The sequence below is a fragment of the Lepisma saccharinum genome, chromosome 1 (assembly GCF_977018435.1).
Source record: "Lepisma saccharinum chromosome 1, izLepSacc3.1, whole genome shotgun sequence".
Lineage (NCBI taxonomy): Eukaryota > Metazoa > Arthropoda > Insecta > Zygentoma > Lepismatidae > Lepisma > Lepisma saccharinum.
This window is the reverse complement of record NC_139229.1, coordinates 129253215-129267165: the sequence shown is the minus strand read 5'-3', so window position 1 is coordinate 129267165 and position 13951 is coordinate 129253215. Positions and strand designations below refer to the sequence as shown.

The 13951-nt window shown below is 39.1% G+C and overlaps 1 protein-coding gene and 1 long non-coding RNA gene across 2 annotated transcripts in view; one reads left to right on the top strand and one right to left on the bottom strand.

Annotated features, from left to right (window-relative positions):
- The window catches only part of LOC146001246 (cilia and flagella-associated protein 47-like), a 62346-nt gene extending 59528 nt beyond the window's left edge, over positions 1-2818 (top strand). The window contains exons 17-18 of the mRNA XM_083138551.1: positions 886-1038; positions 2342-2818. Of these exons, the coding sequence (XP_082994677.1) occupies positions 886-1038; positions 2342-2682 (494 nt within the window). The 3' untranslated portion in view covers positions 2683-2818. The remainder of the gene's footprint in view (positions 1-885; positions 1039-2341) is intronic.
- LOC146001278 (uncharacterized) overlaps positions 1-13951 on the bottom strand; it is a 107160-nt gene that overhangs the window by 92598 nt on the left and 611 nt on the right. The window lies entirely within an intron of this gene.

The following is a 13951-nucleotide window of genomic DNA, read 5'->3' as shown; positions in this document are numbered from 1 at the left end:
TAACTAGGGTTGTTATAGGTCCAGGAATTTTAAAGAAATTCAATTCCGGTCCAGGAGAGAAAATCAGCAAGCGTAAATGGGTTCTGGACCGTAAAGAACCTTTTTATCTGTACGGTATTTCAATTCGGTCCAGGAACCTTTTTTCAAGATGAATTTAAATACGTTCCAGGAACCTTTTTTCTGGATCAATTTAAATACAGTTCAGGAACCTTTTTTTCTGGATCAATTTAAATTCGGTCCAGGAACCTTTTTTCAATGAAACAATACGCAACTTGGACCGAATTTAAATTGTGCGAGTAAAAAGGTTCCGGTCCTGCAGCGGAACCCAATAGAACCTATTAGAATTTATGGGTTCCAGGACCTTTAACAACCCTTGTTTTATCCCTGATATTTCCCTAAGAAATTCTTAAACCAAGCGAACGGACCTGGAGACAAACATACGGTCCGTTTGTCATGTGCGTACGGCATTGTTGTTATCAAAAGTTTACAACGCTGCAGAACGAAGGACAGAAAGCGGGTAACTCCAGTCGTCCATTCCGCAATCCAGTTTCTGTCACTGGAGCCGCCTCGCGTCACTACTTGCGCAGAGACTTGTTCTCGTTTGCCTGGTCTACAGTTAGCTGGTACGGGGTTTAGACTGGTCTCTTTTTCGTGAAGAGAGCAATAGTTCTGCTTTACTTTACTGTAAACTTGTTCGTGAGGATGGTACAATTTACACAACGTTCAATACGTTTGATTTGATGATGGTTACCTCTATGCTGATATTGCACGAAACACTTGCTAAAGTTTTGGAAATATGTGTTCAAAAGACATTTCAGAAAATTGTTTACATTTTGATGCATGTTTATTCCACTCACGGTGGATGTGTTCTGCTTTGTATCGTAGATTCAGATGTGGGGATACGGCTACTGAAGAGGAAGCTAGAGAATTCTTCCACGATAACACAGGAGGAGTTCCTGCATGTGTGCAATACGACTGTGAAGTACAACATCAAGTGCAACCCAAGCATAACCATGCCTGCTACGATCACCATAGCAAGTATGGCGTAGTTTATTTCAAACCTCTTTGGCACGGGAGTTATTCAAATTGACCGTCAGGGATTTAATAAAATTGCAAAACGCGGTACTTACGCTTGAGATGGTGATACGTGGATGTGCCGCCGGACAATGGTAACTGGCTAATATTGACGAAATTCGAGCACACTTATGCCATATCACTGCTTCGAGCCGCCATCTTACAAAACCTGCCTCCTAGTGGCCAAATGCGTAACTACTGAACACTCTTTCATAGATCCTCCATCAATAGGTTCCATTAAGAATGTTGTGTTTCATGACTTGTCCCCACACACAAAAAAATTTAAACCCCAAAAATAATTTTGAATAATCTCATATAATGCAGTTGTAAATCTAATTAAAGTCACATGACTGTTCATTGTCATTTTTTATAACATAGTTTGATAGTTGATCTTAAAGTTCACTTTATGCTCGATGACCAGTTCAGGATCGAGCTTTGGGATCTTCAGTGGCGAGATCGTGAGTCAACAAGTATACTAAATACACTGTGCTATTTTCATTATGTATGTGTAGTTAGTTCTGGATTTTTATTCTTTGTTATGCATTCAAAAGCCAACGTAACTTGTCCAGCAAAGAGTGGAAATGAAGGTGATTTCCTACCTGGATAACTGCGGTTTTCCTTCTACAGGATGTTTCAAAATTATCTTGACATTCTTTGTATCGCTAATCGATGGTGATCAGGATGGGCCAAAATACACTGTTGTTTTCCAGAAAGATGATGCACCACCTGATTTCGCCAGAATCGTTCGTGACTACCTCGCTGACACCGTCCCTGATATGTGGATCGGCCGTGGCTCATCAAGACTTTGGGCGGCTCGCTCTCAGATCTGACTTTGATATACTTTTTTGTCTGGGGTTTCATTAAGTCTAGGGTGTACCAAATAAAGATGTAAAGATCAAGACCATAGAGCAACTGACACAGCAAATAGCTGTAGTAACAGGGGAGAACACGTCAGCTATGTTGGAGCCCGTGTTCCGGTCTACGCAAGAAAGGTTGGTGTTACGCCTAGACTTAAAGGGCCACCATATTGAAAATAACTGAGTTTGTAGAGTACTGCTCAGCAGTATTGTCAATTTTGTCAATAACATGCTTTTTGATTAAAATGTCAAGAGAGTTTTGAATTAGCCTGTATTTGAAATCCCCATGAAGAAGAGCACACTATTTATCATAAACGCTGGATATACACATGAGTTCTATGTATGTCTGTATATCTGTCGCGTTAAAACGGTGTTGAGACTATCTTTCATCATACAGATACTATTTGCAGACACCAGGTCCAGAGACTCCGTCACCCTTCCCGTCCACTTGAACAGGAGCAGACATCCAGACGAAGAGCAGGAGACTCCGAACAGCAAGGAGCAGCCGAAGAAAAGGGAGAAGGTCCTCCAGGAATTCCACAAGACGGTGAAGGAATCTGTGAAACAGCAGAGGAAGAGCGTGTCCAAAAGCCAGAAGGCCAAAGGAGGGATGAAGATCACAAAAAGGAGCTTCATGAGGAAATCTTTCCGCAGCTGCATGCTGGCGACCAGCACGGAGTACCTGAACGCTGTGATCTTGATGTCAGACGATGGGAAGGAGGCAAGGGCATATAATCTGGACTGGAAATAACCGTTTGGTGGAAATTCCTGAAACTCTTCAGTGCTCTTGTGGTGTTGTAGCCAGTTTCTATTCTTCTGGCAACAACGTTTAAAAAAAAAACAATAGCAAAGTCATGAAAAGGGATTATGTTTAGAATAATAAAGATAAATCGTGAAATTCATTTTGCTGTTTCTTCATCTCACAGTTGCGTGTCAGTTGAAGCTGCATTTACTGCAGCGTTTCCCAAAGTGTTCACTGAAATGATATGATTGTTCCAAATATGAGCTTATTTAGTACTTTTTACACGTAAAATGTTTCTGAATTTGAAATGTGTGTTTACCTTAAAGCAAGTAACCTTAGCACACACTAAGTGAACGTTGCAAGTGGTAGACATTCTGAATTGGGGGCCGTGGAAAAATCTTGAAACGCTAAGGGCGCCGTGAAACGAAAATGTTTAGGAACCCCTGGTTTACTGTGTAATTTTCCACGAATTATGTTCAAATGCTAGCGTAGTATTGCTAAGTTGAAGTTTTTATGTGTTTTAATTTCCTTTGTTCAACATCCGTACGTAGTGCTGGTCACAACAGCAATTTTTGTTAGCATCACTATTATTAGAAATAACTTGTTTGTGAAAACATGTGCGTGTGCGCCTCCCCGATGGCGCAGTGGTAGCGTCGTCGCCTTGTAATCAAGGGGTTCGATACCGGTGGAGGCACGTAGTGATTCGGATCCCACTTTAAACTGCAGGTCCAGTCCCGATTAGCCTTACTGTCCATAAAGTTGACTTAAAACACCAAATCAATCAATCAATGCGAAAATATATGCTCACGCTAATTCATATATTTACCAAGACATTTCGCTGTTCATTCATAAGATGATTCTCCATCACAGACAATTTGTATAGGTACCAAAATAATAATAATAATAATATAATCGTCTTTATTAAAACGGGCGTGTTTCGGTCCCGAGGACCGCTCTTACAACAAACCCTTGTCTGGGTGATTAATACAAAGTAAAGTAAAAGTAAAATACAAATGGAATTTATGAACATATCCTGATGACATGTAAGATGGATAAACAATGAATATAAAAATACAAATTGAATAGAAATAAGAAAGAAAAAAGGATTATATGTATAAACGAATGGATATAGATATCTAATGTTCGTCGCATTCATCTTTAGTACATATACAGTACATGTATGAAGTCAGCTGGAACAATGAATGAAACAGCAATAGCAGTAATAATAATAATAATAATAATAATAATAATAATAATAATAATAAATTGAAAAGAAAGGAAAATTATAAAATTTAGAATGCTAATAATTATAACAAGTTAAATGAACAGAGTTGCCAATTATTTCAATATATATAACAGAAAAGTGGCTCGTGATTATTTGCTTAGCTGCCTTGCTAGTAGATGATAATATGAAAGAGGGTACTAAAATGGAGGAAACTTGTATCCGTTTTTAAAAAGTGTCATTTAGAAATTTTAATACAGCACACTCCTTAGTGACTATGATAAAAACTCAAAATTTTCGAACCAGCAAACTTTTCGATTTATACATCTTAATGGTTGTTCAGTTGTAAAAACTGCATTAGCGATTTGAGGAAACTTGAAATGTGTCGTGGTTCCTTGTCACTTACATGGCAAAATCAAATTGGTTTTCAATTATATTGTATGAATGCTGGTGGATTTTTTCGACATATATTATTTTATAATTAATTTAGTGGTTATAAAGCTGGTGAAGTTTTCGTTACAACAGAATGCAGTCAGTTGTTTACATAAAACTCCTGCTTCATCTGCAGGCAATAAATGGAATATTGCGATATAAAAGATGGACTAGGAGAGTAATTTTCATGTTTTATTAGAAGTATTACTATTTGAAAGATATTTCAGGGGGTTTGAGTCTCCAACTACCCCTCCCTTCTCGGCATGCGTTTGGTTTCACATTGTTATGTGTCTCATAACAAACTTTTAGTGCCAATAAATGCCTAATTTGGGGTTTAGTGCCTACTTTGAATATTCGTGCTTGATAACGCCTCTTTTTGTTATCTTTCCTCTGTTTCGCCACTTGTGCTCTAGTCTCCCCCCAGCACAAGACGGACGATAATCTCTTGTTTTGTGAGTGTTCCTTTTCATCTGCAACCACCATTCATATCATCGTCGCGGTTAGCCAAAAGTAACAGAAAACGCGGCGCAAAATTAAGAAAAACACAATAGAAGTTGAAGTCAATAAATGTGCAACTAAGAAAATTAAACACAAGTTCATGTTCACTGCCTTATTGTACCTTATACAGTGCCTTTTAAAAAGCCTATTTTAATAATTCTTCCTGCCTATTTTAATCCTTTCCCTAATCCCCATTTATTAAATTCATGCACCTGATTTATTGTATATTTGTAGACATCCAGGGGAAATATTTTGGGAAGGAGCTGAACCTTGTACTTTTTCATTGCTTTTCTACCTCTTCAGACTAATCGAGACAATGAGGATGAATTATGATTAGATTAAAATGATGAACTGTCACTCGCAAAGGAATATCGGGAACCATGTTATGACTCGACCCTTGGGCAGTGAATGCCTCAATCACCGAAACGGCAGATTATCAAGTAGGCGTATAGTTGTGTGTGTGTGTGTGTGTGTGTGATCCAGTCATTAAAATAAAAACACATTTTTCACAACAAAATACTTCTTAAGTAAATTAATTTAACTTTCGAGATGCAGTCTTCCCGATGGGGTAGCGGTAACGCCGTTGGCTTGTAATATAGGGTTCCCAGGTCAGTGGAGATACACTCACCGGCAATAAATATCGGACTCCTATATCCTTATACTACATTCCTGCAACTCGTTACATGTGGTGCCTAACTCTATAGCAATGAGCCTACGTCAATAGCAACTTCTCAATAATAAGTTCTACTATCGCCTCAGAGCTAAGCAACACACTACGCATTGCAGGGTAACCAGTATTTCAGGATGTAGGTGTCTCATTTTTATTGCTGGTGACTGTACATTGCACAGCCTTTCGAGTCCAAATTTAAACTGTAGATCCAGTACCGTTTAGCCTAATTGTGGTTAAACCCTGAAACTTTGAGATATGCATGCCTGATTACACCCCAGAGGAAGAAAGAAATTGAAAAGGAAATAGAAAGAATGAGACAGATATAAAGATCGAAATGATAGAGAGAAACAAAGAAATGTAGAAAGAATTGGAAGAGGAACAAAGAAAGAAAGAGAAGCACAGACAGAAGGAGAAGCAAAAAAAAGAAAGAACGAGAAGCAAAGAATGAAAGAGAAGCAAAGAAACGTCCCCAAACGGACTCATCACCCACGCCCTTAGCACACCCTTTCTTGGGTCACGTAATTCGGCCATCCTCTTTATAGTATTAATTGACGACATAGTGTTAGTTATAGACATCTCGGATGGACGATCGTCTCTTCCTAAAACGCTCCCATGTCGGAGAAACAGGTTCAAATGGGCATTCCAAAAAGTTCAGAAACAACGGAATTTGAATACTGAAAAGAGGCAAATTCCGTTTCAACGGAACTTCTGTCAACCTGTAGATCTCCCGACCAGAAGTTCGATATCTAAATGCACCAAATTAACTTATTCCGCTATACCGGAAGTGAGTGGTGTCCAGTTACGTGAGTTGGATCGAACAATAAGCAGTTATACTTATTTCACGCTGATATGGTTTATCAATGTAGGGTAACGGGTGAAATGCTGATAGGCCTATACCATTTTTACATTAATTTCACAGAGAATCCTAAATGTGTAAATTGACACCCGTATTAAAGTCTCTTATATGTTAAATTTACGCGCATTTTGCTAATCGAGACTGAACCTACGCTTTAAAGTGATATTCGACCAGGCACGTATCCAGAAATTATTTTCGGGGGGGGGGGGGCTAAACATCATTTTTTAAATCGGGGTATAGATAGAACCTCGCAAGGTTTAAGGTCGATGGTGGCGATTCAGTTCCAAAACGGTGGGGGGAGGGGGGGCAAGATAAGTTTACTTTCTCTTGGTAGATAAAGGTTAGCATTAAAAAGCCATAGTTCGGGGCCAAAAATGGAGAGCAACTCTCTCCTAAATCTGCCACTGTTTAAGCTGCTGTTTTTTTCTTTCTTTCAGAACGTGATATCGGGACTTTTTTTATCACTCGACTCCTCTGTTGCAATGTACGAACGTTGTGTTTGTGCCGAAACGATCTCAGTATGTGTATGTCTCCGTTTCACGAAGCTGTCATGCAATGGACAATCCATTCGAATGTTTTTGATTTGATTTGATTTATTTTATTTTACTTCGAGTTTTGTGCCTCTTGGCTAATTTGCAAAGATTGGGATGAGTGATGAAATGATGAAATTGATGAATGGACATTCACAAAAACCATGCCCGAGCGGGATTCGAACCCGGGACTCTTGACGTCGCAGCGTGATGTGCTAACCACTCAGCCACAGGGTCCGGCCCATTCGAATGTGTTCTCCCAGGTTTGGATATGATCCTTTATGTGTTGTCGTCGCCTGCCTTCGAAACGTAACCTTAACAAAAATCCTAATTTTCCATCCTTGTGACTTGGATCTTCAAGATTTAGGAAGAATTCAGATCGAAGGCACACACACGTCGTTTGCAATGAGTGACCCAATCAACAGAAACTTTTCACACCGTAGCGGCACGACAGGCTGCACAAGCCTGTGTTCGATTTGTGAAATCCTCAAGCGACACGTATAGCTTGTAGCTTCGGTGTGAAACCTGGTGGGTCAATCTCATTGTCACCTTGAAACGGCAGCTCGTGTTGACCACAGAAGAAAAATATCTTGTCAACCGGTGGGAATGTCCCTTAGTTTTATTCTATCTCCTTTTTCTGTGCTTGTTAATTAAACAGGCAACATCTTACGGTTGGGCATACATAAGAGATGTTCCATGCAGAAATTTTAGCGGAAAATGCAGGCTCCACCAGGCATACCGTGCCATTGCTCTACAGCGACAGCAAAAGATCAAGCGAAGCCAAGGGTGACTCGGTAGCTCACTTGGTAGAACAAAGAATGGCACGGTATATGCCAGAGACCCTGATTTTCGAGTCATGGTCGAGCTTGCTTTTTCCGCTACAATTTCCACATATGCAATATCATCTTGATTTCTCTTCTCGACATTCATAAAATTTTCGGCCTTCATGGCTGCCACTTTGTGGTAGTTAGTGTTTGAGTGTTTTTCCAAAACAGTTGACTTAAAAGTCCTTTTTTAACCCACGAAACTCTCGGACTGCATACAGGAAACTTGGTCCGGCCACTAATAAATCGTCACTCAAAACTTAGATTTTCAGTCGATCTGTGCAGCTTATTTCCTTTTTTAAAAAAAACATTATGCTCCAATGCCCATTACTGCTGAAATATTTACTTTAGAGACCTTCGATCTCTTCGGCTCATGACCCGAAACTAGCCCTACACTGTCGGCAATGTCTTCAGCTTTGGACCCGAACTTGTAATAGTGGTAGACTTCAGCACTTTCCAGCAAAATGTGTCACTAGTTCTCCCCCCCCCCTAATCTCTACATCTTATAAAACTGTCAATAGACACTGACTGATCACTAATCGACTGTCACACTTACTCCTGAAGTCTTATTGAATGACTCTGTTGTACAGACCAACCATGAAATTGAATCCGCGTATTTATATCCATATTATATTCTGGAATGTTCCGCACATAAAATGTTTTGTAGTTCGACTCCACCTCCTATTCAAGAACGTTCCCTCTCGAGCTTTTCAGAGAATTAGTAATCCAACGAATCGCCCGACTCATGGCGCTGCCTTCAACAGTGCTTTGTTGTGCAACTTCCAAATGCTGACAAACCTTTAAATAATGCTCAAGTTCGTTGCGACAACACCGAAAGAGCAAGAAAAGTTTATACAATATTATCAATAACAGGGTTATCCCTCAGGGTTCTATAACATTCCTCGATAATTATATCTCTAAATTATAATCACAATATTTTATTTCACACACACAAGCCAAAAACCTCATTTTATCTAGTGTAAATCGATACGTGCCTGTATTCGACAACCCACTATGGGCCTCCATCCTGGATCCCTTCATTACAAGGCGACGATTTACCATTACGACATCGGGAGGCCCTTGACTCCAGCAACACATTAACGCGCATAAGCTAGTAATGATGCATTCTTGGTACATCAGAATACACACAGAAATGCATAAAAGGGTACTTTTATCAGCTGCTGTTTCGTGCGATGCATTACGAATTAAATAATTGAGAAGATCAGACAGGATCATTTCAAAGAAGACAAAATTCCACGCTAAACTGCCCCAACTGTGGCGGCGATTAGGGGGGGGGGGGGGCGAGGGGGGAAGTTGCTCCCCCCACACACTTTTTGCCGCTTGTGCACCCGCACTATGCTTAACCTTATGTACCAAGGGAAAGTAAACTGCTCTTGCCCCCCCCCCTCCCCAGTTTTGGAACCCAATGGCCTCCACTGGCCCCAAAGGTTCATCAATCTTGATTTGATAGATTTCTCGAGTTCTGTGCCTACTGCACACACTCTTTATACAGTAATTCTCAACAGAATCAAAATAATTTCGTTAACAGAGACTTCGTTAAGGGGGCTCAGAGGACGCAACCCCTCAAAAATGTCCCGTGTTTTGAGTAAATTTTACTTTAAAATTTTAAAATAAACCTTCAAATTATTTTTTAAAACTTTGCATAAAGAGCATATTTGGTTTTATTTTTAGTTATTGTACTTCTTGTATTATAGACTAAGTTAAATACAAATATAAAAATAATTTAATATATATTTACTAAAAAACTACTGCCATGAATTAATAAAAACATATAAAAGTTGCATACAAATGGGTGTAAAAGTAGGTAGGTATTCAGTTGTTACTCGACCCAGAGCCGAAATAAACGTAGTGTATTACAAATTATGTCCCCCCAATAAATAAGATCAATATTGCAGTACCAGAAGCTATGCCACCTCTTGTTACCTTGTAACTCCTATGCTTGCAAGCAGAAGATTTATATCTCGGTGTATATCGCAAAATTTCTCTCTCTAAATTCGCATCGTTACCATCAGCTGATGCTCGGGGCATTTAACCTTGCCTCGTGTTCTTGTGACCCGAAAATGTTAATATCCCCGCTTGGCTTTCGCACATTATTCACCGAGGCTTGTCGCGAAATTGCTTCTCTCTTCAGCGTGGGAAAACGTCATTCTTCAGTAGCCAATCCTATGCGAGTAGAAGAGGCGCTAAACGACAGCACTCTCAGCTCATTAGCCTACAGTTACGGCTCAAAATTATGTTGAGGACGAGGCTTCAGAATTAGTTAAACTCGCAGGAAACCAGGTAAGATAGAAAACCGAAGTTCTCTTATTCTTAGCATGTATATTTCGTGGATTAATTCAGAAATGTTAACAGACTTTTTCGATTGGGAGTGCATATGAAGGGGTATTTTTTAAATGTTTCTGCAGAATTACTTTGCGACGATTTTCTTCGAAAAAAAGGGTGTCTTTTTGCTTGATGGATTTTATTCTATAATAGTTTTTGTAATTTGTATTTCCAAGACCTTCGAAGTGGTTTCGAAGCAGTTATACATTACAGTTGTGGGGATCTATTCGGTGCCAGTAATGAGTTTTTCGAAAATGTCTCTCTTTTCGGGAAACCACCAGAATTTTCCTAATTCTGAAAAAATTCCATCTGTTTAGAATTCCTTCTAGAGCATTCAAGCGAATCTTTGTGTGACTGGCTTTCCCTGTTGTGTAGACAAATGTGATGGAAAATAGGCTTACGTTGCCACGATACTATTGCGAATATGTGGGCAATAGCGAAAGCAAACCACATGAAGATTCTCGTAGATAAACTAGAAGAAATTCTAGGCAGATGTAATTTTCAGAACTTTGAATATCCTGACGATCTTGCGAAAGGAGAGAAATTTTTCAAAAACGTCTTTACTCAGACAGTCCTAAATTTTAATAAATTCTTTTTAAAAGCTTTTTGCCGTTGAGAGATGTAGTTCTAATTTGATAGATTTTTTTGTAGAAGGATTTAGATATGGGTGTAAATGGAGACGGGCAACTGGAAATGTTCCAAATTCCACACTGACAAGTGAGTGGACTAGGTAGAAACACGTGCAAAACCACACTATGTTTTTTAGATCAGTGTTTCCTTTGCTTGGATTCGGTGGTTCATTATAGCTCGCTTTTTACTACGGTGGTGTTACTACATTTGAAAGTTTAATGTTTTGTCCGTAGCAGACGAATTTGAGGAAAACTGCTTTCCTCGACTGCGTTACTGCAGCCGTAACCCCTATTTGCCACTGGACACGCCCAGTTAGCGCATGCGCTGTTCTGTCAATGATCGCTACTAACGCAGACAGACTGTAGGCACCCTACGAGGACTACTCTCTGACGAAAATGTCTCGGAGTCAAGAGTGGGCAAATGACCTATATCATTACTCCTCGTACGAGAGAGAACCCTTATGCCCACTCAAAGGGCCTGCAAGAGAATCCCTCAGGTTCATTGAGCAAGAATCACACATAAGGAGAGAGAGAGAAAAATAATGATTGATTTAGTTTCAGTGACGTGCGTTGCTCTCGGCAACTATGTGTAATCTTTAAACCATCACGCAACCTCCCCTCACACACAAATGCATAGATTGCAGTGTTGTTTCAATACAGGAGAAAGAATTTAGGTATTTCATGAAAGTGATAAATTAGCACGAAGCCTGAATTTTATTTATCTGTATCCGCGTATGCAAATACCTGAATTCTCTATGTAGTTTCGCTTCAAAAATGAAACACGACTTGCACCTAACGTTAATGTAGATCAGTCCTCGCCGTCGCAATTAAATATATAGAGAAGATATACTAAATAAACAAATACACACTGGAAAGGTGTGTTATGGTGGTCATAAATCACACTTTAAACTTAATTTTCTCAAAAGAAAATAAGTAATTTATTTTCAGCTTTTTCCTACCAATGTTTACATTCGAAATACTTTTTCGGCAGCCTGACCTCCTTTAAAAACTTTCTGGTCAAGCCGTGCACGCAAGCTCACAGACGGACAGAGATAAAAATAAGCAGGGAATTTTAAGAAGAAAGGTCTCGATTTTAAATTCCCCTTACAATACGAATGTTCTTTAGCCGTTTTTGTCGCATCTCAATAATGTATAATAGCACAGCCAGAAAACTAATGAGAAGCTTTGTGTAATTGTCCCCTTGTACAGTTTTTCACTGTACTTCGTCTTCTCCCCCTCCCCGCACTACCACGCATATACATATTTCAGATTGTTAGGCCTACCAAAATGTATTGATCAGCTCTCGTATTTGCGGCAAGAGATTAGTGTATTTAAAGATAATACTACTAAAACGAAAAATATATTTTTCTTTCTTTATTTTATTATAATTACATTCCTTAATGGAGAAAAATGGAAATGTTCCCACTAATTCGTCCACACATGAAATACTTACTGTCTCATTTCTTAGATAATGAAACTGGAAGGCATATGTTATTATACATTGGAGGCACATATACATAAATATAATGCATAAAAGTTGTGGCGTAAATATTGGAATTACTCCCCCGAGTTTCTTGGACGAAATGAAAAGGAATCGCGGGAAACCAATCCTCTATCACTCTATATAGGCGATCGACTGGGGTACCTGAAACCACGAGCTTTCAGTCATTGCACTGGTCGGAGGGTTCGAGGTGAGTAAAGGCAGAAATCTTCCCTTTCCTTTCCGCGATAGCCTCTACCGCTGAAGTACCTCCTTCCAGCCAGCCTGCCTACTGATAGTACTGAGAGGCGATGGGCTCGTGAAAAAAAAGTATTGCATATGGACTGTGGCTTCAAAAAGACAGTAAATATTGCGATTTGAAAAGAATCAGATGTGTGAGAACATTGATCTATCACTGCTAGACTCGCTACTCCTCAGTGCACGTCACTTTTTAGATTATTTTACGTCCCTTTTCTGCCACTTTTCGCTAATCGCGGCGATGAAGATGAATATGATATGTTGAAATAGATGAAGGGACACTATTAAACAGGAGTAGAATAAACTAAAAATAATTCAGGCACCAGCCTCTTTTTTTTTCAAATACGTGTTAAGAGAAAAACATGAATCATACTAAGAAAAAGCTACACATTTGAAATGAGACCTAGAAATTCATAATTTATCAACTAATACAAGATTGAATTGAAAGTAATTAACTTTTTAAGATACACTTCTTGAAATAGCCGTCAGTCAGCTCCAAGTCATCCTTAAGAAATTGCATTCTGTGTGTCTATTCGATGTTCCATCACAATAAGGAAAAAAACTCAGAAGCAACAAAAAACATATACTGTACTCCGCCAAGGGTATCGGGTTCGGATCCCGGTGTTCTTTGTGAGTGTCCCTTCATCATTTTCATCATATCATCATTCATCCTCATCTTTGCCATTAGTCAGAAGTGGCAGAAAAGCGAAGCAAAACAAACCTAATTTAATCAATATACTGTACTCGTTATTTAAGGAAAAGTAATGACAACGTATATGAGCGAACTCCAAATATTAATAAAATATTTTCAGGCGCCTTGGCGACTGCACGTTCTGTATTTCTCTACCCATGCCTAGGCCGGGATTCGAACCTGAGGCCCTTGGCGTCGTAGCGCGTTGTTCTAGTCACTCCGCCATTTAGGTCAGAATAAACATATAAGGGCGACGCAGCACAACCCCCACAGCGGATTGATTATACTGGCTGGTGGACGCCAGACCCTCGTTAGTCTAAAATGCAGTCAGGACTCCGGAGTGTATTACGAGGAAGTAGGAATTTGTGTTCTTATGGGAAAGTTACTGATTACACCCCAGATAAAGAAATAAATTGAAAACAAAATAGATAGAACGAGACAGATATAAACATAGAAATGATAGAGAGAAGCAGAAAGAAATATAGACTGAATTGGAAGAGAAACAAAGAAAGAAAGAAAGAAAAAAGAGAAGAATGAAAGAGAAGTAAAGAAAGAAAGAGAAGAATGAAAGAGAAGTAAAGAAAGAAAGAAAAGAATGAAAGAGAAGTAAAGAATGAAAGAGAAGAATGAAATAGAGAGAAACAGAAAGAAATTTAGAATGAATTGGAAGAGAAACAAAGAAAGAAAGAAAGAAAAAGAGATGAATGAAAAAGAAGTAAGGAAAGAAAGAGAAGAATGAAAGAGAAGTAAAGAAAGAAAGAAAAGAATGAAAGAGAAGTAAAGAATGAAAGAGAAGTAAAGAATGAAAGAGAAGTAAAGAAAGAAAGAGAAGCAAAGAAAGAAAG